This window comes from Necator americanus, chromosome III, assembly GCF_031761385.1.
Source record: "Necator americanus strain Aroian chromosome III, whole genome shotgun sequence".
Classification (NCBI taxonomy): Eukaryota; Metazoa; Nematoda; class Chromadorea; order Rhabditida; family Ancylostomatidae; genus Necator; species Necator americanus.
Window position 1 is genome coordinate 9,285,044 of NC_087373.1, and position 23,117 is coordinate 9,308,160.

Consider the following 23,117-nt stretch of genomic DNA (forward strand, 5'->3'; position numbering starts at 1 on the left):
CTTTTGAGAGAACCAGGACACCTACAGATGCCTAAATTTGCAGTTAAGGGTTTTCCTTGATGCTCTATCCAGATATGGAATCGGATTTTTCAACGGCACTACTGTATCCTCGCGACAGGAAAAAGAGCCAAATCTCAGATTTTCGGCAACGCGTCAAAGTCTGTGTGACTTCAAATAAATTTCCATTACCCAGTACATAGTTTGTGAAAACGAATTCGGTTCAAAGTGTGTTGTAGAGGAAGATTTTTGCTATCATAATTTGTATTTGCTTTTTTCTCGTCTTTAAAAAAAGCTGGTTGAGAAAAAGAAATGCCAATTTATCAACTTTTCTCTCAGTTATCTTTGAAAAAAACCCGGTGGTCCCTGCAAAAGAGTTTTAAACCGCTGTGTAGGGCAAACCTTCCTGTACCCAACGCAGCCATTACTGTCTTCATCCGTCTCCTCGTTACTGAGTTATTCATGTTTATTTCAAGGTAACAAAATCCGACCAGTCCAGCAGTAATTTCCAATTAAGGCGTGGTTCTAATCGCTAAAATAACCTCTGTATAGCATTTGTATGTGGCAAACAGTGCTCTGAGTACAATTTCAAAAAAAACTTTCGGTGAAATATTTTCCTCAGTGATTTTTTTTCGGTTTTGCAAAACTCTAGATTCCGGCGGGGATCGAACTCTCATCCGTTTATTTCCATTGTCGATGAGTAAAATTGTCTGCTAATAATTGGAAACAGTATGAAAATTTTTTAAAAGGTGTTCTCTTTCTCTCCCAGCTGTTTTTTTCGTTTTGCAAAAATAATAGTTCCGGCGAGGATCCAACTTTCGATCATCTCTTTATCAATGTCAAACAGTACAATTGTGTTGCCGAATACACATTTAGAGCTCATTTATCTTTTTAAATTATATGTCTACATATATACTGACTCACTTCTAATTCCTGCCGTAACTTCTACCTCGTACTAATCCGAGCAAATATACCTGGAGGATATTTTTGGTGTGTAGCCTCACCAAAAATGGCAACTATGCATGTCTCACTTCTCAACCTAAGACGACGACGACGACAGCTGCACCCTTCTTTCCGCAGTTCTTGGATTTCTGGTTTTGGTTACGCTCATCGCGCTACTGGAAAGGGTGTTTTTTTATTGCAAACCTTTTTTCCAGTCTATTTGTGAGCTTTTTGAAATGTTTTCTGCTATTCTCATTATGTCTGCTCAGACTTGGGTTGTGAAACGAAACGCTGTGGAACGGCAAAAGAATCGTGACCGCAAAGTCCAGGAACATCAAGAGCTACTCGAGCGGTCCCCCTCTCGAAGTCTTCGTTGCTCGAAATAGAAGATTAAAACCATTTATTAAATTTATTATATATGTGAAGTCCAATAAACATCTTGCACTGTTGTATTCTCACTGCACTGTTCCACATCTCCATACGAGCTACCTGGAACACACCTTATTACAGAATTTCTACAGAAAATCGAACACAATATTCCACATCATGGGCGGGTGTGGTGTGGCGGTTAGAGGTTCCGCTTCCACGATCGATCGGAGGTTGGAATCCGCCCTAGTGCTCACCGAGCCTTTCATCCCTCCGGGGTCGATAAATTGGTACCAGACTTGTCTGGGAGGACAAAAGCACTGACTTGATCACTGGCTGACCCCCGCAAGTCATTGTATAGCCCAACACGCGTTCCAAAGAACCTTAACGATTACGAATTCCAGTAAAACGCGTTGGCGCATCCCAAGTGGATTAATACGCCACTAACTTTATCCTTTTTATATTCTATATCGCGGAACTTCCGCGAGTTTTATGACAGAGCCCGCAACCCAATTGTACCCAAAGACCCTCGGACCCCACTACGCCCTTTAACCTTTCCTCTCAGGAACCACTCCTACTTAGACTCTCAGAAGAAACGAAGACAGGCCCACTCGCTTTCACCTTCTTAAGTTTTTTGTTCTCTCTTTTTGTTCTGTTGTTTACATTCTTTACTTTGTTTATTCATCATTATTTTCGTTCCTTACTCGCACGTTATTGTACGCATACTGTTGATTTGTTTTGGCTTAATTACCCAAGTTTGAGGTGACACATAAAGCGTTCTAACAGCTCTCGTGTCGCGTGTAGCCTGAAGAAGCACAAAACAACTATCACAGCACAACACTTAACTATTATCCTGCCCCCACATGGTGCATCGGCCCACTAAGTTCCCGTCCGCAGGTATTGGGTCAATTAGTGTTCAAGATTTTTAATAATTTCGCAGTGTACTGATAATCTTGAGCACATTGGACCTTTTGTATCACAGATTTCTGATTGTATTTTTATTCTACGCAATTCTAGTCGATCATTTCTTTGCAAGCACTGATTATTCTATCCCTTCAATACGACCCCCCTGTTTTTTGTTCCTTTACCGTGTCATTCTGGCGGATTATCGGTTACGCAGACACACAAACCTTCTTCCGCATTAACTGACTAGTATCTTAACTTAACAAATACCAATACGTCCCATAACTAATCGTAGACATAGGAGAAAAGATGTCAGGCCCGGCTATACTACGCTCACACAAAGGGCTTTTGACTCGATACTGCAATCGCTTAACGCAGCTTCTCGACGAGCAATCCCCAAGGCAGCCAGATGAGGTTCGCATAGACCAAACATCAATACAAAAACTCCGCAGAACCTCCTTTGAACTGTCGGCAACGATGCGGCTCGTCACAGATGCCCTAAATAACTTCACGACCGCACTAGATGATCGTCAAGAACCACTCACGGAAGAAAACGATAAGCAAGTGACGCAGTATTTAGACAAAGCTCACGCAGTGTTGGAACGAGCACAAGAACGAATAATCAGCATAGAGGGACAAGACCCAGTCAGGAAGAAACAACAATGGTACAAATGAGAACTGCGGCACAAATTCCAAAACTCCCGGCGATCCCTATACCAACGTTTACAGGGGAAATCTGGGAATTTGCGAATTTCTGGACATTGTTAGAAGCCAATGTACATCAACAACCTTTGACGAGGCTTCAGAAATTCAACTATCTTGTCAACGCTCTGAGAGGAGAAGCTCGAGAGCTTATACGCCGTTATCCAATCACTGAGTCAAATTATGATCACGCAGTTGACCTCTTACACTCTAAATACGGCAACGAGTCAGCTCTCATCGGGAATCTACAAACGCGTCTAGAAACGGCAAAAGCTGAATCAAAGAGCATCAAAGCACAGAGACGCCTTCTGGAAACGATCACTCCACACACACAGCTACAAGAACTAAAGGCCAACCTCGACGGATCCCACCTCTCACAGAAAATCCTCGCCAAGTTCTCGACCACTTTACAGCGTAAAGCATTACAAGGATACGTTTTACAGAATAAGAAAGCGATTGGAATATGATTCGTACATTGTCCATCCTTGACAACCTTATTTCCACCGAAGAAAAAATCAACGAAATGGTAGGTAGAAATGAACGAGAGAATACAACACCCACTTATCAATCAGAAAATTATACAAGGAATCGTTCTCTAAAGATTGCGCCATCAACATCACAGCAATGTTGTATGTTTTGGAACTCCAACACACACAAATCAGTTGATTGCAATCGAATGTCACGCCCATCAGATCGACGGACATTCCTGCTTAACAACAACAGATGCTTGAATTGTGGGAGAGAAGGACACTTCCTCGCAGAATGTACAAGCAAGGGATGCAGAAATTGCAATGGACAGAAACACCACCATACCATCTGTCCAAGATATGCGAAGGGCCCCAACGCGACAGAGGCGAAAAGAACCATGACTCAGAAACTACCACGAAACGGGGTAGAACAGACACTACCACAACCTCAGAAGCTACATGCAGTCACCTCTAAACTAAACAGACGGAAACCAGAAAAGAAAATAACTCGAGCAATCCCCTACAGATGCATACTAGGCATTTCACAGATATCATCTCCGAAACACGTCCCACCACAACAGTACTTCATAACGCAGAACGTGATAGTGGCAGTCATCACGTCCTGCTATTAACCGGTGTAGCAAAGGTTCGGGATGAACCAAACAAGCTATGGAAAGAGGTGGAGATCCTCTTCGACACCGGAGTCGACCACTCATTCATCAGCCAACGTCTTGCGGACGACTTGGGGCAGGAGTGTACAAAACAGCAGGAGTTCCAACAATAAACAAATACATTCGGCACAGACAAGCCCACAACAGCGCATTGTGAGACAACACAACTAGAGCTTTAAGACAACGAAGGGAGAACGCACACAGTGCGACTCTGCACAACTCCAGTACTTACAGGGAAAGGACGCCCTGTTCACCTCAGCAGAGAGGACCGCAAGTTCGTAAGACATCATCACATTCAGTTGTGGAAATCGACAAACACTCCTAAATTCACCCTGCAGATTCTACTAGGGTGTGACCAGAAACAACTATGGAATCTACTAGACACACCACTTCCGCGCTTCACGCTTCTATCAGGCTTACAGCTCATTCCATCCAAACTCGGGTACCTGCTATCTGGAAAACAGCAGTTATCTAAGAGTAGAAAGACACAGCAAACAGCGAGGAACATAAATACGCCCACCATGAACACAGCTGCTGACGACTTTGAAGAGGAACTAAAGCGTTGGGACAAGTACTGGACAATGGACACAGCCGGAATATGCGAGTTCACAGGTACAAAGAACGCTGAGAAAGAGGCGGTGAACCAGAAAGTAGCGGACTACTTCAACAAGACAATAGAACGTCGAGAAGACGGCTACTACGTACGACTCCCCTACAAAGACAACCACCCTCAGTTACCAGACAACAGAAATATAGCAGTGAAGAGACCTCACAGCATAATTAATATGTTACGGAACAATACAGACCTCCTGAAGAATTATGACAACACTCTTCGGGACCAACAGAGGTTAGGAATAATTGGAGAGATTCCCAATGATCAAACTCAGAAGGGAAAAATTCTTCATTATACCCACATCAAGCAGTTTTAACCCCATAAGGAGGCAACAAAACTCAGAATCGTCTTCGACGCCTCGTCACACTACAAAGAATGTCCTTCCCTCAACGACATTCTGCATCAAAGACCACTTATTCTTCCAGAACTATATGGTCTACTAATCAGATTTCGAACAACTTACGTGACCATATCTGGAAAGAGCATTTCTGCTAGTACGCCTACATGAGCAAGTCCGAGACGCCACACGGTTCCTGTGGTTAAGAGACCGGTCACAGAGAACAATATGATCACATTCCGCTTCACCAGAGTGGCATTCGGACTTAGCGTGTCACCGTTTCTACTCGCAGGCACAGTACAGTACCACCTTCAGAACGCAGTAAAAGACGAGAAGCTAGCCCAAGAAATTCGAGACAATTTATACGTCGACAACTAGATACTCGGCGCACATGATCTAGAGGAATTAAGACAAGAAGCCTTAGCGGCACGACAGATCTCCATCCACAGCAGGCGATTGCCAAATCAACAACACTGAAAGTACGCGGCATCGCGTGGGACGCGTCAAGAGACTGTCTCAAGATGAGAACCTCATCTTTCACCATCACCACTTCACGTAACGAAGTCGTTACCAAAAGACTGGTCGCACGGCAAATCGCATCCATATACGACCCCTTGCGATGGCTAGTTCCCTTATTTACACCCGCGAAACACTTTCAGCAACAGTTATGGAAACAAAAATTAGCGTGGGACAATCAGTTATCAGAGCCAGTCTCAAAACAATGGAAGAGAACAAACTAGCGATCTTTGCGAGGCTAGCGACATAGCAATGGCCACATGTGCCTATTTCTTTGATAACACTAACGCTTCGTTAGTGATGGCCCGATGTAAGCTACTTTCCATCCGGACGCTGCCAACTACTCCGAAACTAGAAATAAACGCTCTCACGATGGCAGCACGACTCGCATGGGCAGTGTGTCGAGCGTTGGAACCTTCGTCAAAGACACTCAACCAAATCCTCCTTTTCTCTGATTCACAGATTGCCTTTAGTTGGCTAGCACCCTCGCTAACGACTCAGAGCGGAACTACGAAGCGGCCAACAAGAATGGGATGACCTTTGCCTCATGTTACAACAACTGGAGAGACATCCCTCATGCCAGGAACGCCGGTACAGCCACGTGCACGCACGACCTTCCCAGCAAGGAATCATATGTTGCGTGTTCTGCAACTCAGTCCAACAGCACTGTAGCGACTCTTGCCTAGCAATAATGGACGCGGAGTCAGGGAGACAATCTCTAATTGAACGCTGAAGATGTCTGAATTGTCTCAGGGAGAGCTGCAGAGAGGGCGTAGATTGCCCAAGAAGAAGAGCGTCATGCTTTTACTGCCACGAGTATTCCCGCAACGCAGCAGTATGCCCCATGCCCGACCAGACGAGAGATGTCCGGTACCGGATGGAACAACTAAACCTGGGTCTAAAGGCTATGAACAACGTCAATCGACGCCGACGGGGACTGGAACGATTCGACGCAGAGCAAAGGATCTAGGACGCTGGAGGGGGAGTATCGCGGAACTTCAGCGAGTTTTATCACAGAGCCCGCGACACAATTGTACCCAAAAACCCCCGGACACTACGCCCTTTAACCTTTCCTCTCAGGAACCACTCCTACTTAGATTCTCAGAAGAAACGAAGACAGGCCCACTCGCTATCACCTTCCTAACTTTTTGGTTCTCTTTTTTGTTGTGTTGTTTACATTCTTTACTTTGTTTATTCATCATTGTTTTCGTTCCTTTCACTTTCGTGCTACGTTATTGTACGCAAACTGTTGGTTTGTTTTGGTTTAATTACCCGGGTTTGAGGTGACGCACAAAGCGTTCTAACAGCTCTCGTGTTGCGCGTACCCCAAAGAAGAACAAAGGAACTATCTCAGCACAACACTGAACCACCATCCTGCCCGCACATTCTAACCTTGCCTAGATCAGTCCATCGAGAAGTTGAATGCTTTTCTATCTCGATTATTATACTTGATCTTCTTCCATCTGGTATACGTCACGAGACATCTTGAACAAATAATTAACATGAACATATAATTTCTAGTTATTATTTATTCTACTAATATCGCTGTATTATAATATATAGTTTGTTTCACCCACGGATCTCCCTCACTAGAGGGATCACAGCAGATTAGTCGCGAGGCTACGTGGCGTGTCCCCGGGTGGCGGATAGGGGGCTAATCGCAGACCAAAAGCGACCTTGTGCTTGCCCAGAGACGCAGGTAGATTCAGGGGATGGACTCCCTGTTTCTGCTGAGCCATTACTGACTCATGACATCCTTGTATCCCGCACGTCGGTCCGGCCAAAAGTCTGCAATTAAGTGACTGGGAGGTGCAAGGGAGGCGATTTGGAGTCGCCTCCAACAAATAAGCTCCACATGTCCACACCGGGAGAACAAAAGTTCTCCCAGAAACTCATGGGACTAGAGGCTTGCAACCTGCCCATGGGTTTTAAAATTTTTAAGCAAAACACAGTAATAGAAAAGAGTCTCCTGATTCCGGAGGAAAGCCTGGTACGGTAGCGCCAGGTAGGACGGGGTTGCAGGAGTCATGTAGGCTACCAAAACGGAAAAGGACTAGGATGACGATCTGTACTTATAACGCACGTACGCTTGCATCGGAAGCGGCCGTCGAAGATCTGATGATGCAAGCCAAGAAGATCAAGTACATCAGTAATAGAAAAAAGTCTCTTGATTCGGAAAAAAAACTGGTGCGGTACCGGAAGCGCCAATCGAAGGTCTGATGAAGCAAACCAGGAAGATTAGCACGATGTCATCGGACTGACCGAGACGAGACGACGTCACCCTCTCAACGCCGTATATGAAACTGAAGAAGAACTGTTCTTAGGAACATGCGACAGTAGGGGTGTTGGTGGAGTTGGCGTCCTCGTCAACACGAGTATGACAAAGAACATCGACGCTTTTGAACAACTTACGACCCGAATCGGACGTCTGCGGATGAGAAGATGTGGCCCAATACCAGCTTTGACTATCTTCGTCGCTTACGCTCCAACATCAAGCTACGAAGAAGAAGAAGTCGAAGCTTTCTATATGGACCTGGAGAAGTTCTACCGAGAAGATCATGCCTTGTACAAGGTCATAATTGGCGATTTCAACGCTAAGGTTGGCCGGAGAAGAATGCCTGAGGAAGTTCAAGTCGGGACCGACGGCCTACAATAAAATGAACAGAAAGAGAATTCATCATGACGACTAAGACCATCCATGGGAACTCGCAATTCCAGAAGCTCTCCTCTCTACGCTGGACGTGGAAGTCACCCTCTGGAGGGTACCGTAATGAAATAGACCACATCATCGTCAATAAAAGGATCTGCCTGACGGACGTCGGTGTTGTACCAAAGTTCTATACGAGATCGGACCATCGCCTCCTCCGAGGAAGATTTTCCTTCACAAGGAGAGAAGAGAAAGCCGCCAAGTTCAGAGAGAGAAATCCTAGAACTATCACTAACTGGGATCTCTTCGCTACCTTAGCCGGCTTTTGGGAAGGACATCGACGAGGAATATGACCGGCTTGTTGAACACCTTCACGACTGCGCGAAGAAGGCTGAGAGTTTTAAAACCACCAAGAGGCGCCTGTCTCTTCAAACTCTTGAGCTGATACGCCAGCGTGGAGCAGCACGAGCCGCAGGGAACCAAGAACTCACGTCCGAGCTCGCAAGACTTTGCAGATAGGCGATAAAGGAAGACCTTAAAGAGAGAAGAGCAGAAGTGCTGGCTGAAGCTGCAGAGGCGGGGAAAAGCATCCGCTATGTCTGTTGAGACTTCGCCAGTTAGAGACGCTGCCGCGTTTGCCAAGGAAAGTAAAATAAGGTGGGCCGGACACGTGATGCGCTTTGATGACAACCGTTGGACCAGAGCCGTGAGCGACTGGGTTTTCCGCGATATTAAGCAAACTGAAGGAAGACCGCCGACCCGATGCTAAGATTTCTTCACGAAGTCCTTGAAAGAAAAATATGATGCTCTTCGTGTCCCACGCGAAAGGAGGAACCACTGGGCTACTCTGGCAGGCGATCGGAACAAATGGAAGAATTACTGGCGCCCGCTCGACCAGTTCGAAGATCAATGGGAGTCAAGGTGATCAAGGTGATTTTGTTTTACTTGTAGCATTACAATTTTTTAAAATATTTTATAATTTGTTTATTATATCGTACTATTTTAATTTATTTATTAGGCGCTTATCTGTTTTTTAATTCTTTTTATAATACCCAAATTTTGATTGCTGCGTGGGCAGCTATGCTAGCAGGAACGAGATGAGGGGTCGTTTTTGGGAGGGATTTTTCCCAACTATACGCTTGACCCGTGATGTGTGTTCAAGAGATCAGAGTAGAAGTCACAGAGATTTTCTCCACTCCCTTTCTCGATGCAATGGTTGTTCGTTTTGGGTTCCAGAGAGCAGTCGTCTTCGTCTTGGGATTAACGAAGTCTCGACGGGTATATCGGGCGATATATTTTCCCCGCCTCTGCAGCTTCTGCCAGTACTTCTGCTCTTCTCCCTTTAAGGTCTTCCTTTATCTCCTCTCTGCAAAGCCTTGCGAGCTTGGACGTGAGTTCTTGGTTCCCTGCGGTTCGTGCTGCTCCACGCTGGCGTATCAGCTCAAGAGTTTCAAGAGACAGACGTCTCTTGGTAGTTTTAAAACTCTCAGCCTTCTTCGCGCAGTCGGGAAGGTGTTCAACGAACCGCTTATTTTCATCGTCGATGCTGTAAATTGCGGAATCTTCCCAAAAGCCGGCTAAGGTAGCGAAGAGATCCCAGTTAGTGATAGTTCTAGGATTTCTCTCTCTGAACTTGGCGGCTTTCTCTTCTCTCCTTGTGAAGGGAAATCTTCCTCGGAGAAGGCGATGGTCCGATCCCGTATAGAACTTTGGTACAACAGCGACGTCCGTCAGGCAGAAAATTTTATTGACGATGATGTGGTCTATTTCATTACGGTAGCCTCCACCGGGTGACTCCCACGTCCAGCGTAGAGAGGAGGGCTTCTGGAATTGCGAGTTCCCATGGATGGTCTTAGTCGTCATGATGAATTCTCTTCCTGTTCATTTTATTGTAGGCCGTCGGTCCCGACTTGAACTTCCTCAGGCATTCTTCTCGGGCCAATTATGGCGTTGAAATAACCAATTATGAACTGTAGAAGGTATGATTTTCTCGGTAGAGCTTCTCCAGGTCCATATAGAAAGCTTCGAATTCTTCTTCGTAGCTTTACGTTGCTTGGAGCGTAAGCGACGAAGATATTCAAAACTGGCATTGAACCATATCAGACTTTCGATGCAGGCCGTAAGTTGTTCGAAAGAGTCTAAGTTCTTTGCCATACTCGTGTTGACGAGGACGCCAACTCCACCAACACCTCTACTGTCGCATGTTCCTAAGAACAGTTCTCCAATTTCACATACGGCGTTGAGAGGGTGGCGTCGTCTCGTCTCGGTCAGTCCAATAACGTCGTGCTAATCTTCCCGGTTTGCATAATCAGAACTCGATTGGCGCTTCCGGTACCGCACCAGGTTTTTTTTTTCGGAATCAAGAGACTCTTTTTTATTACTGTAATATGTGTGAGATTTTAAAACCCGTAGGAAGGCTGCAAGATTAGTCACACGTGTTTGTGGGAGCACATTTGTCCTCTCAGAGTGGACGAATGCAGCTTATTTGTTGGAGGCAAGCCCAAACCGCCTTCCTTGTACCTCCCAGTCACTCCATTGCAGAGTTTTGCCCGGATCGACGTGCGGAGAACAGGGATGTCATGATTCAGTCCTGGCTCAGCAGAAACAAAGAGTCCATTCCCTGCATCCACCCGCGTCTCTCGAGAGGCACAATGTCGCTTTTGGTCCGCGATTAGCCCCCTGTCTGCCACCTGGAGACGCGCCACCCAGAATGCGACTAACCGGCTGTGATTCCCCCAGTGAGTGAGATCCATGGCAAAGTCAACCATTTGAAAGAATTTAAAATTTTGGATTGCCGTAGACAAAATGTAGACCGCTAGTGCACAAGACTTAAAGCGTAGTTAAGTAATTCGTAGACGTGAGAGTAAGATTTAGTTTGTTGGTATCGAAGGAAAATAGAAAACACCGTACAAATCCAGAAACCTGATTGGAGAGGAACATCGGATTGATCAATTTAATTTATGAAGCAACTCTGTACGTGTGCACAGATGATGAAATCAACTTTCATTTAATCTTTTTAACGTACGTGTAAAGAGTAGCATCGTCGAGTAAACTGACTAATCTTCATGTCACTGGTCCATTTAATTTTTGGTTGTTAGGGGTATGTTTCTCTTTCCGCTGCGCCACCTTCAAAATACGACAGAAATCCGACAGAATATCCCTTCTCTCAACGATAATCCATCACATCGACTGAAGGTGGCAAATCAGTAACCCTACTACCTTCACTCGTTCTCACGTGATGATTCCAGTCTAAGAAAAATTGGAGAAATTCCATTGAAAAAATCCTCTTTTCGAGTGGATTTTCAATGTCGGCTCCACGAACAGCATTTCTGACCTAAGTTCCAGTTAAGATACCGAGGAAACAGCTGTCGAAATCTTATTAATAGTGGGAAAGTGGTAAAATATTCATTTAACATTTTTCCCTCTTAGATAAAGTGCAAAACAGCAAGAAATTTTTTCCAGACGAAGAAAAAAATCTGTTAGATTTCCTCTCCTCTCCGGTCAAGTGCATTCGGAGGGTGAAGAGTGTGGCCGCGCGGATCTCATGACCCCTCACATGAAGTGCTAACTAAAGCTGACATTCGTCGAGTGTGTTTACATTGTGACGATGAAAATTCGGAAAAGTCACCGAGGACACCAGCACTACGATAAAAAACATGGAGAGGCGGATTGTAAAGTTCCTTTATTATTGGTTCAGTAACTTTCGACAATTAACTAATGACAAGCGATAGCTTATCTCATTTATCATATTCTTCATTCCACTGGATACCGATACTGCACGGTTATCAGAATATTTCGGCACGTTATCTGAAGAGAAGCATCCTTGGACGTGAAGAATGTGGTAGGTTTGCTCTTGAGAAGCAATCAATACATATGTTTTCGATGTAAGCCTAGGACTATTCATTCGCATTTATAAATTTTTGAACGTGTGCACCGCGGAAAAAAACATATCTTCCTCATTTGCATTTCACTGACAGTTCAGATGGCACAGATATTCTTTTCAAAAAAAGAATCCGAGGAAAAATCTAAAAAACTTGACAGAAGTGCGAAGTAAAACGTTTTTATATAGACAATAATTACTCTGATGTATAATGACAACAATATTACAATAGCTACTCAATCCTGTGCACGGTTAATAAAATTTCCCACATTCCACTTCTGTACTACTGCTTGCGATCAACAAAAAATGATGTTTCTACAGCTATGATCACAAAAAACCCGATTAAGTCGTGCAATGTATTATTTCTCCTCCACTTTTTATTTACTCCTTCTCAATGGGAATTTGTTACAATGAAATTCTATAATAAAGGAAGGGAAAAAATAATGGACACTGCATGTGTTGTGCTAGCGTTTGACCTTCATATGCATCAATTGATTGAGTCAATTGAGTTAATGTGAAATTTTCCACGAGATTTTCTCATAACTGCATAGATAGAAAATAAAGATCACATTTATGTGTTTTTTTTTTGTTATGACAACGAAACTTTGAATAAAACTTTATTATTGGCCTGACGTTATGACAAATCCGTCATTATCAAATGGGCTGGCTGATAATGATTCGAGATCTTTGACGCTGTGCACATCCCATCAAACTCTTCCTTGTTCCATTCTGAGCCTTGATATCGTTCAATGTACACTACGTAAAAACTACGATAGACCATTTTAATTAATCGAAATTTGCAACAGGACATGTTTATTGAATAGAGAAAAAATTTATTGAATACTTACTGATTATTGAACTAATGCAGATGACTAACCTTATGTAGGCAGAGGATTTCGTTTATTCAGGCCCATCTTTTCAGATTACAAATATACGAGGAAATAATTGATCGAATAGATCATAAGTAATGTGCCTTTTTTGATGTCAAATCTAGGAAAATTAGAGGGTTAGAAAAAACTACCCACCTAATATTTTTTATTATTGAATGAGTGAGAAATACTAATATTACTAAAAGTAAAATAATAATAATAATAAATGTGTAGAAATACTTAATTATAGCTAAAAGATCTCACATCTATCAGAATCCTTCTACTTTTGCAAGTTAGTCAATACGCGGACAGCATTGTAAATTGTACGTGCTTGGGTCGAACAGATGTTCGAACATTCGATCTGAAAAAAATCCATTCATTACTGAGACATGTATTCACAATAATGTCAAGGTAGTCATGTAGTAAATAAGTAGTATTAGTAGTAGAATTGCTATCCACACACTTCTCCAAATGCTACCTTCAGGGCTGCAGGAACTTCTAACCCCGTATCCAACTCACGTGTTCTTGGTATACCTATGCTAGGAAACGGTACGAAAAATGTAATCAATACACATCTTCTCGCTGCAGCGAGTTTATTCAACTGAAAATTTCAATGGATACAAAATTCAAAATGTATCCTTTAAATTTTTGTTCAGATGGTTCGTGGCGATCTGAACAATAAATTTTTCCTTCTGTCCAAGATTATTTGGTAATTTTGTTCACGTAAACTCACTGCAACGGGATTTTGTTGCGGGACCCAGCCGTTTGTCCCTGGACACACTTTCGCTGCTAAAGCGTTAAAGCGTATTTCCACTACGTGACGCGTTTGTATGCAGATAACTTTTTTTGAATAGCAATTTATCCAAACAAGGCACATTTTCTTGCTGAAGTGCGTCTATCCAAGTGGAAAAATTCTACCGTGTAAGAGATCTGAAATGCATCTTTCTAATTTCTGTTCAGCTGGTCAGTGGCAATCTGGATAATCCCTTCACTTGATCCAGATCCGGTCAATTTCACTGGCAATTAACAACTTAAGGATAGAAGAAGTGGTGCACATACAAGCTGTGGTCGGTATCTTCACGTCAAAGAATTGCTGTTAAATATCAGGAAAACTTTCAGAGAACCAAATATTTCAAATAGTCGAACCGTATTCATTCCATTTCTTTAAAAGGCAAGCATAACGAGAATGTGTGTAAAATGCCGGGAGCAGACACATTTTCACCCACGGTTTTTGCCGAATGTGTTCAATAGAATGACCATTGAAAATGCGAGCGATTCCCCCGCATTCAAAAAAAGTTCCGTGATTTTTTTTTTCACGCGCTGTTTGCCTCATCCTTCCAACCATTTCGTCGGATTTCATCAAACTAGTTAAGTCTATCATAGTTGTTCATGAAATACTAGAAGAGGAGTAATTTTTGCACTCCTTAGTTTTTGTAGACATGCTAAATTTTTTTCAAAAAGTTTCAGGATACGTGCTATTCTCGAAGGTACGCCAATATGTTATCGAACAAAGAGCACTTCATAGTGAAGTTCAGTTTATTCTCGTTAATTATTTAGAAGAGGTCATGTGCACAACGTTTCCAGTTCCTGAAGAGGCGTTGTTTTCATTGCGTTTGGCTCGGATGCCCGTACCACATAGTATATGAAACTGCTTCATGAAAAATCTCTATAAATTGAAATGTTCGATTATTTCCTGACGTTATGGTGAATTTGTTTCGCATTAAATTCACTCTAGGTTAGCACCGAAAAAAAAAACCTCGGAAGTATGTCACGCCCAGTCGGGAGAGCGTGACATCAAGTGAGATTTTCTGCCTGTCAAAGCTATAGTCAAACTAGAAATTTGAGAAGTATGCTGAGTTTGAAAAACATGGCTGAAATGAGCGTTTGTTAGCGCTTCGCTGTTTTGCTGTTGAGTGAAATGAGCCGCACCGTCGAATTAGCTTCTCAGCGGACCTCACGTATTTCCTATGGTAGCTGTAGAGCAGTTGGTAAGAGGTTCCGCTGCGATTGGACGACGGTCGATGGTTCAAGAATGAATACCCACAATAATCCCTTACTGCGCTCTTTGACTGCGAAGATTAAGAAACGGAAAGGGAAGCTAAGGAGCGAAATCCTCAGGGTATTTGGGTAAATGGAGCATGTGTAGCGCAGTTGGTGAGAGATTCCGTTCTAACCGACCGATCGATCGATGGTTCGAGACGACCCTACTGCCAACCAACCTTCTCATTTTTCCCGGGCATCACACATGTTTGGCAGAGTAAAGAAGCACTCACTGAACTCATCAGTTTGTTGAATTAACTCATGATGCACCCCGCTGTTCGTGAACCTCAAACGATTCTGAATTGAAGTGGAACCCATTAGTGACGTTACTGAGTTTAAAAGAGAGAAGAGAGAGTGAGGAAAAAGAAAATCCTCTGTCTACGTTTTTTTTTGATCTCGTTTGAAAGTATGTAGTGATCTTGTTGTTCATTTTTGTGGATCCTAATCTGACTGATTATCGCTAGGAACATCCGGAGGTTTTCCTTGAAGTGGCTGTAACTCTAATATAAATCATATGATCAATCTATTTATGACTTCCTCACCAATGTTCCTCATGACATGTAGATAAACTTATTGGAATTCTCACTAGAAATAATAAAAACTAACAAATATCAACAACAACAATTTACAAGAACTGCTAAATGAACCTAAGCGACGTCAACTTTTAAACTTTGGTTTTTCCGTATATCCAGCCTCATTTTGAATTAGAAATGATGAAACAGAGCAATGCTTTCTAAAAGATTTCAGTTGCATTTGCAAGCGAAGATTGCGTACGGCATACCTCATCGTACCGTCAAACGAATATGGTTGTCAAATTTGAGAGAAAAAAAAAGTTGAAAAATTAAAAATAGCGTGTAGAAAAGTCATTTTGTGCAGAGTACTAGGGAAAATTCACCGAAAAGTCTAAAAGGCCATATAACCAAGAGAAACACGAATTCTATCGAAATGTTTCAGCGAATCAACGTATGGAAATCAGCGAAAATAAAAGCGATGCTAATATTAAAACTAGTAGCGCTTCATTTAGATAATTTTCACTTGATTTAATCACTCAGCGTCGAGAATTTCAAGTTATCTTGTAGCATAAGGCAAATGATAAATTCACTGGCGTATCAATCCGCTTGGGATGCGCCCCCACGTTCACTCCAATTCAGAATCGTTTGAGGTTCACGAACGTGAAACTGGCCATTTATCAAGTCAGTGTTTTTATCCTTCCAGGAAAGTCTTGTACCTATTGATCGATCCCAGAGGGAAGAAGTGCTTAATTGACTTTAGAGCAGCTACGAAATCTACCTTCGTGAAGGTTCCAAATTCTGCCCGATTGTAACCATGGGTCTTTTTCTGTCTCTTTTTCTTTACGCCACGCGACAAAAAACAACGAAGAAGCAGCAGTATTTTCTCACAGTTCCAATGAGAATCTTGAAGATTAACCATGAAAAGGTGCAAGACGAAGGTGAAGATTTAGTACCAAAATCAGCAATAAATAATTTTATCTCAGTGATCACATCAGCATTATGGCTTAAGAGATTCTGCGAGAGTTCGAAGTTAAGAGCTTTTTTTGTCTGCTTTTAGTTTTGAGATATATTGCTCGATTTAATTAATTTATTGATCAATCTGACATGTGGATATAACAGGACAGAGCCACACATCAAGAGTTCAACGTCTAAATCATATTTTTGGACAAAGAATAATTTATCGGACTCGCAACATGACAACAACAACACAACATGAGGATCATTCGTTTTCCTCGCATTCCATACTTACTGAATATGTTTTGTGGGATTGTGCTGAGGAGGAACTCAAGAAGCTAAGAAGGAAACTCATCTTAACATGCCTGAAACAATTTCAACAGTTTAAGAAGAATACTCATACCGAAATATTAGCATTTGGATTTGAACAGCATAGATTATCGCGAAAAACAGCACGGAGGGTTTGAACAAAGCAGAAAGCAGGCGCTATTCTTGTATGATGTTAAAAGATAGTTAACAAGCATTGAAGTGTTTCCGTGACCTTCGGCCCAGTGTTTATAGAAGGAGTATTGTTTATTTTGAGTCCTTCATATTTAGGCTCAGGGTAGCCATATTAAACTCGCAAAAGTGGACGCCACCGTAGAGAAAACTCTTGCCGAGAAATATGGCGTTTCTGGCTTTCCAACACTTAAGGTCATGCGGAACGGAAGGAGGCTAGTCGTATTCTCTATTGTTTTGATGTACTTTCAGCATTCAGATCCAAGAATTCAGATTCGAATATAAAGGTCCACGCGAAGCTTATGGAATTGTCAAATATATGACTGAACAAGCATTGCCAGCGGCGAAAAACTAGACGGAGTCTTTGAGGTGGAAAGGTGAGTTTTTTTTACCTTTTGGATCACCAAAGTTGCACTCTCTTCAAGTCAGACTGTGCGTCTGTACATATAGTCGGATCAAAACGACATGAACCACGACTCAGTTGCGTAAGCGGCTGCGTTCGAAGCGTTGCGGTGGAGCGTGGAAGTTAGGATCAAGAGGGACTCTTGTTAGCAACCCTCATCGCTGCAGCCCACGATGGCCCACCTCGACTCCAACCGCTACCTCCACCACGTCCTTTCGAGCACAGCAACGCAGGTGAACCGTGCTTCATTTCGCTTTGACCCTGCCATGCTATACTCCTCATTCACTTCCCTTTGAGTTCTTGTTATTGAGTTGTTCTGCAGGTTCATGGTGAAGGATGATGTGACGATTATTGGGTTCTTTGCTACAGAATCTTCTTCCGCTTTTGAGGCCTTCTCTGATGCTGCGGAAATGCTTCGCGAGGTATCGTATAAACAAAACGAAAACAAACTAGCGAAAGTGTATATTTGTATGTCGATGTCGGTTACAATGATTATTGCCGGACCCTAGAGATTTCGTCGGGATTAGTACAGAGATATGAAAAAGCCGTAATGTGAAAGCTAAAAACCTTGATAGCGGTTGATAGAAAGGGCGATTGCAGCGTTTATTTATGCATTCACGCTACAGCAACATCAGTTTTGCACATGCTTCACACTTCATAAATTTCCGACTTGACCCATTAGGACGATGCAGAATCTCTTTATTCAGGAGTTCAAATCCATGGGCTATGTATCGGATCCGAAAGCTTTCAAAAAGTACGATGCAAAACCGAATGACATCATCATCTTTTATCCTTCTCTTTTCCAAAGCAAATTCGAGCCTAAGAGCAGGACATTCAACAAGGTAACTCATATCCGTTTACAATTAATAGGGGAACTTTCGTAGTTAATTTGTACTCATTGGCATTCATTAACCGGAACATTCTTCGAGTTTACAGGCAGGCGCTACTCTCGAAGAGCTGTTGTCGTTCTTTCGCGATCATTCTGCTCCTCTTGTCGGCAAGCGAACTAGAGTCAGTTTCTGTATGTAATTGCAGAAGCGCTAGCTATTGATAAACTAAAACTGATTTACGAATTGTTTTCACCCTTCTCTAACAATGTTAGACTTTCTTCAATTAGAGCAATGTCGCTACCCGATACTCTAAATTCCCACTTGTTGTCGTCTATTACAATGCAGATTTTTCGCTGCAGTACCGAGAGGGTAGCGAATACTGGCGTCAGAAAGTCCTTAATATCGCACAAAAGGTTGGTTTTTTTTGTCACGCGGGCCTCTTATTCTCTAGCCTTCTATGTTCATTGTCAGTACTCCTTGTTGACTTTTTCCTAGTTCTTTTTTTAGTATCAAAAAGATGAGTACATCTTCGCAGTGTCTGATGAGGAGGAATTCGCTGAGGAACTCGAAAGCGTCGGTTTAGGTGTTACATCGTTCTTTTTTTTTTATTAAAAGGCTGGAATATGATGCGTATTGCATTCGAACTCATGAGCATAAGTATGAACCGTTGCCGAAACGAAAGTACTCTATATAAATTGTGCAATTTAAGCGGATTCCGGACTAGAACACAACGTTATTGCGTTTGAATATGATAGCAAAAAGTATCCGATGGACCCCAACGAATTTGATGATGAGCTTGAAGAAAATCTGGAAGGCTTTATGAAGAAAATCAGTGGTGGTAAGCAAGGATATTTTTTTTTTGAAAATTTTCAATCTTTAAATCTCCTCAGTAATGTAAGATTATGGGTTTTTACTACAAACAAGTTGTCATCATTGCTAACTGAACGAATATCTTTAGGCAAGGCTAAAGCTTTCGTCAAATCTGCTCCCCTACCTCGTGATGATAAGGGTCCTTTGCGGACGCTGGTTGGATCAAACTTTGATAAGGTGTGTATTCAGAGTAGTTATTATTTACTGAGTGTCAACAGGAAGTTTTTAATACGTAAAAGTTTCCTTCTGATAGTGAACTACTAGAAGCTGTGTTTGACGTTATAATCATTTTCCGAAATCTCTGGTGTTTTTTTTCTTCAAATTCATACTCCATTTTTTTTCTACTTTTTTAGATGGAGAAGCCTTGGATGTGTTTTGTTTCGTTCAAAGAGCGTTCCTATTCGTATAATTTATAATGTGAACGAAGAGAATCCTTCGACTCTATCAAACTTAGATTCGATTTTATTTCTCGCTTCTGGTTCGTAGTGCAATATTCTGTGAACATTCATACAATGTTCTTCAGATTGTTAACGATGAAAGCAAGGATGTGCTTATTGAATTCTATGCTCCATGGTGTGGTCATTGCAAGGTAACTGGTTGAAGAACTAGACACCGCCTTGTTCATCGAATTTCATCGTCTACTCTATTTTCAGGCTTTTGAGCCAAAGTACAAAGAGCTTGCAGCAAATCTGAAGAAAACGCAACCAAATCTGATTATAGCTAAAATGGACGCTACCGCTAATGATGCTCCTTCTGCATATTCAGTTGGAGGATTCCCTACCATTTACTTTGCACCCAGCGGAAAGAAAGTGAGATTTTCCTTTCAGTGAAGTAATTTTTCCGCTATCACAGCGTTTGTATATGACAGAAGATTATCGCAGTTGTTCTAATTGCCTTCGCGATCACTTCGGTGATTGCATTCGTGTCGACAATTGCGCTTACTGCCGTATGCCTGGCCATCTTTCCGGCTTTCTGTGTTAATAATCCGCATTTCAAGTCGGATGTATGCCCGCAAGGCAGTTCTACCAAGAAATCGCCAGGCGGACTTACCAATGGCCACCGCCAGGTCGGATTTGCAGAAGACCGCAGGATTACCCGCGACGTCGAAGTTTTAGCCAACCTTCTCGTTCACCATCATCATCCTCTCCGAGGGGAGGGTATCGCTACTAAATCGAAGGTTGAATGAGACTTAGACGTAGACTAATACCTGATTTAGATAAATACCCGACTTAGACGAGCACCCGATTTAGACGTTTAGCAAGATCGACGAGCAGTACGATCAGGATTCGCATTGATTGATTGTCGAAAGCGTCACCTTAGTAACTTTGTTCTGATTGTGACGATTGTAACGCAATACTTCGTTTATCTTCGTATTGTAGCTCTGGAGATCGAAAGATTGGCGTGAGTATGGTAGAACAGCAGTTAGCCGCCTGAACGAGTTATATGAGGGAATGGAATCCCCATGTGTATGTGCAGGATGATTTGTTCATCCCTGCTGGAGATGAGGCCAAGTCCTCTCGCCTTTCTTGCGCCATGTACATATTGTATATAGTTAGTTACTCCCTTAATATGTATTTAACCACTTGGTAACCTTTGAAGTTTTGCATGTTCTTTTTGCACATTATTCACTTATTGTATTTACTTTATTGCGCACATATTTAACCTTTATATTTAGCTTTATTGCCATTATTATGTTTATACTTTGTTCACTTATTTACTTGGTAGTGGTGATAGTGTTTAATTAATAGTTGTACCGTCTGTTGTGGGAAAGCATATAGAACATTATATACGTAGGCTAAAAAGATCCATGTCCTAGCTCCTCAATGCTACGCCGTTACCAACGGTGTTGCCCATGCCGTTCTTTGTGCTCGTGGGGAGTGTCGTGACTCGCATTGCTCCTCACGATCAAAGCCTGGCCGAGAGCATTGCTAACCGCGCTCGGTAGCCAAAGGCACGCGCTCTTACTAGCGAGCTGGCGCATTGGCTGCTGCCTCCCGCGGAGCTCCGCCTACTCGAGCCCAGGCTATATAAAGGAGCCGCTTTGCCAGTCACCTGTCTGTTTCTTTTCGTTTCTTTTGAAATTGATTTCGTAACGCAGTAGGCTTGGTACTCGCGGTATCGCTCCTTTGTATTCGCCTCGCGTTTGTGTAGTGGTGCTTTGTTGTGTATCATGTTGGAAGAATAGTGTGCACGTGCGCAGCACGTGCAGGGAAAAGTGGTGTAACATCTGGGAAAGTTAGAAGTGGATCACAGCAAAGCAGGGAGAGCCACGCCGTTGCCAAATGCCTTGGTGGCACGCGGCGGCGCTAGTGGTATGGTCCACATGGTCATTCTCCCCAACTAAGTAGAGTCCATATGAATTCCCATCTCCTCACAGAATAACGTAGTATGTCATAATAGAGAAGCTAATAAGCATGCAATGTAGCGGTACTGGAGCAGGAGATGACTTACGAAACACAGGCGGCCCGAGGTCAGGGTCAGGATACCACTGGGTAGCGTAAGCGGAAAGGAGGAGCGGGTTCACTGACCACCGGAGAGAGCCCCTCTAATCGAGACCGAACCCTAGCAACATGGTGAATCGTGCCCTTGTGTGGGGGGATGTTCCTGTTGTGCTCCATAACTTTTTCGCGCTCAGAGTGCAGGTATAGTACTGGGGCAGTGGAAGTTCCTACCACAAATCACATCAAATAATCGCACCAAATACAGTAGGAAAGCAGTTCGTTTTGGGTGCGTCAGAGTGAACCTCCATCAACTACATTTTACCAGGCATATAATATGTGAGAGTATGGGCTCTGGCAATGTGCTGGACGACAGCACCTTTTTGCAATATTTGGAAAATTTGCGTAATATAATTGTCAGATAATATAATTCGTATGTGTCCAAACGGTATACTCCAATGGCTGATTGCTTTTAGTGAAAGCAGAATCACAACGAGTAGGTAACAATCGGACTTGTATACGCGGCCCCATGCTAGCAACTAATTCCTGTTGCACTGCTACATTTCATTTGCAAACTATTTATTCTCCCACATTTAGTTTTCAATCACTGGAGATTTCTTTTCTGTGGAGATTTCACGGAATTGCGATCAAAGAATGACTGAAAATCCAGAAGTGCGAACATGGGAGAGGGAAGGCAAGAACATCTAAATAGGGTGAATTAATCGAATGCAGCAACTCCCCTTGGAGCTCACCGCAGACAATGTCATGAAAATGTTCCTTTCTGCATAGCTGCCACGATCCTACAGTACGAACCCGAAATTATAGCTCGCAGAATTTTAGAATCGTTTTGATAAATGCAAAAGGTCCAAAAATGAATGGAAAGGAAGAGTGCTTAGCCGTGACCAACGAGCTGGCTCTGGATCAAGACCTTTGCGGGTTTTGATCTACGGGGTCATATACGGGTCACTTCCTAATTAGTATTAGCAGAGCGATTGCACCACGAGGATATCTGCTACCATCACGGCAACGCGGCTACTGAGATAGGGCCAACGATTTGAACTCTTGACTTTGTTTCCGGGTGTGATATCTTAGGGGGTGATGACTTGTTCTGGATGACGTATTTGAGAGGATATATTGCAAATGCTCTTACTTTCCAGGCTCTGACGAAGGCGACAACGTCAAAACATTAGCCGTAATAAAGTTTGCTAACAATCTTCGCTGTGGTTAAATTTGACTATCGACTGAAAATCGGTTTTGAGATTATCCTCATCAAAGAATTGGTGTTCTTCCAGATCATGAGCCAGAGATCTTAACGAGTGGTAGTCGGGCCTGATAATGGCCGGACTGTACGGTGGATGGGAAAGCATGGCCCAAACGAGACTGCGCAGGTTAAAAACATCACCCCACGAATGTGGGGTGATGCGGGTTTCAGGTGGGTTATGCCTATACGGGGTCGTAGATTGTGGGAAGAGGGTGATTCCGTCCGTTTCTCCCTGTATCGTTGAAAACGGACCGCCTGCGATTCGTCGAAAACCCATTAGGACGAATCGCAGGCGGGGTGCGGCACAAGGGTAGCGCACTGCAATTGACGACCTCGTAGGAAGCACCGTTCCAGGGTCGTCCGTTTCCACTGATTGATATATTGAGAAATGGACGGAATCA

At 43.0% G+C, this 23,117-nt stretch overlaps 8 protein-coding genes across 10 annotated transcripts; 6 read left to right on the forward strand and 2 right to left on the reverse strand.

Moving 5' to 3' along the window:
• Positions 1 to 2,517: 2,517 nt before the first annotated feature.
• Positions 2,518 to 2,883, forward strand: RB195_009062 (uncharacterized protein; the record flags this gene model as incomplete). Its single annotated transcript, XM_064195886.1, has 1 exon — positions 2,518 to 2,883. One exon carries the CDS (start codon positions 2,518 to 2,520, stop codon positions 2,881 to 2,883), a length of 366 nt encoding a protein of 121 aa, XP_064047031.1.
• Positions 2,880 to 3,377, forward strand: RB195_009063 (uncharacterized protein; the record flags this gene model as incomplete). Its single annotated transcript, XM_064195887.1, has 1 exon — positions 2,880 to 3,377. The coding sequence occupies one exon, from the start codon at positions 2,880 to 2,882 to the stop codon at positions 3,375 to 3,377; it is 498 nt and encodes a 165-aa protein (XP_064047032.1).
• A 526-nt stretch (positions 3,378 to 3,903) lies between these two features.
• On the forward strand, positions 3,904 to 4,161 carry RB195_009064 (uncharacterized protein; the record flags this gene model as incomplete). Its single annotated transcript, XM_064195888.1, has 1 exon — positions 3,904 to 4,161. One exon carries the CDS (start codon positions 3,904 to 3,906, stop codon positions 4,159 to 4,161), a length of 258 nt encoding a protein of 85 aa, XP_064047033.1.
• A 408-nt stretch (positions 4,162 to 4,569) lies between these two features.
• RB195_009065 (uncharacterized protein) lies at positions 4,570 to 4,977 on the forward strand (the record flags this gene model as incomplete). Its single annotated transcript, XM_064195889.1, has 1 exon — positions 4,570 to 4,977. The coding sequence occupies one exon, from the start codon at positions 4,570 to 4,572 to the stop codon at positions 4,975 to 4,977; it is 408 nt and encodes a 135-aa protein (XP_064047034.1).
• A 2,595-nt stretch (positions 4,978 to 7,572) lies between these two features.
• On the forward strand, positions 7,573 to 8,680 carry RB195_009066 (uncharacterized protein; the record flags this gene model as incomplete). 2 transcript variants are annotated; one of them, XM_064195891.1, is made up of 3 exons in its annotated part: positions 7,573 to 7,701; positions 7,757 to 8,113; positions 8,480 to 8,680. In XM_064195891.1, 3 exons carry the CDS (start codon positions 7,573 to 7,575, stop codon positions 8,678 to 8,680), a joined length of 687 nt encoding a protein of 228 aa, XP_064047035.1. The 2 variants fall into 2 exon arrangements, with proteins under 2 accessions (XP_064047035.1, XP_064047036.1); XM_064195890.1 differs by lacking the exons at positions 7,573 to 7,701; positions 8,480 to 8,680 and having other exon boundaries at positions 7,892 to 8,170.
• A 741-nt stretch (positions 8,681 to 9,421) lies between these two features.
• On the reverse strand, positions 9,422 to 10,024 carry RB195_009067 (uncharacterized protein; the record flags this gene model as incomplete). Its single annotated transcript, XM_064195892.1, has 1 exon — positions 9,422 to 10,024. One exon carries the CDS (start codon positions 10,022 to 10,024, stop codon positions 9,422 to 9,424), a length of 603 nt encoding a protein of 200 aa, XP_064047037.1.
• Positions 10,025 to 10,590: 566 nt separating this feature from the next.
• Positions 10,591 to 10,929, reverse strand: RB195_009068 (uncharacterized protein; the record flags this gene model as incomplete). The annotated part of the gene is made up of 1 exon (XM_064195893.1): positions 10,591 to 10,929. One exon carries the CDS (start codon positions 10,927 to 10,929, stop codon positions 10,591 to 10,593), a length of 339 nt encoding a protein of 112 aa, XP_064047038.1.
• Positions 10,930 to 17,643: 6,714 nt separating this feature from the next.
• On the forward strand, positions 17,644 to 20,498 carry RB195_009069 (uncharacterized protein; the record flags this gene model as incomplete). Of its 2 annotated transcripts, none has more annotated exons than XM_064195894.1 (10): positions 17,644 to 17,739; positions 18,025 to 18,159; positions 18,254 to 18,328; positions 18,435 to 18,560; positions 18,655 to 18,730; positions 18,857 to 18,985; positions 19,106 to 19,194; positions 19,541 to 19,606; positions 19,671 to 19,826; positions 20,397 to 20,498. In XM_064195894.1, 10 exons carry the CDS (start codon positions 17,644 to 17,646, stop codon positions 20,496 to 20,498), a joined length of 1,050 nt encoding a protein of 349 aa, XP_064047039.1. The 2 variants fall into 2 exon arrangements, with proteins under 2 accessions (XP_064047039.1, XP_064047040.1); XM_064195895.1 differs by lacking the exon at positions 20,397 to 20,498 and adding an exon at positions 19,886 to 20,203.
• Positions 20,499 to 23,117: the final 2,619 nt, after the last annotated feature.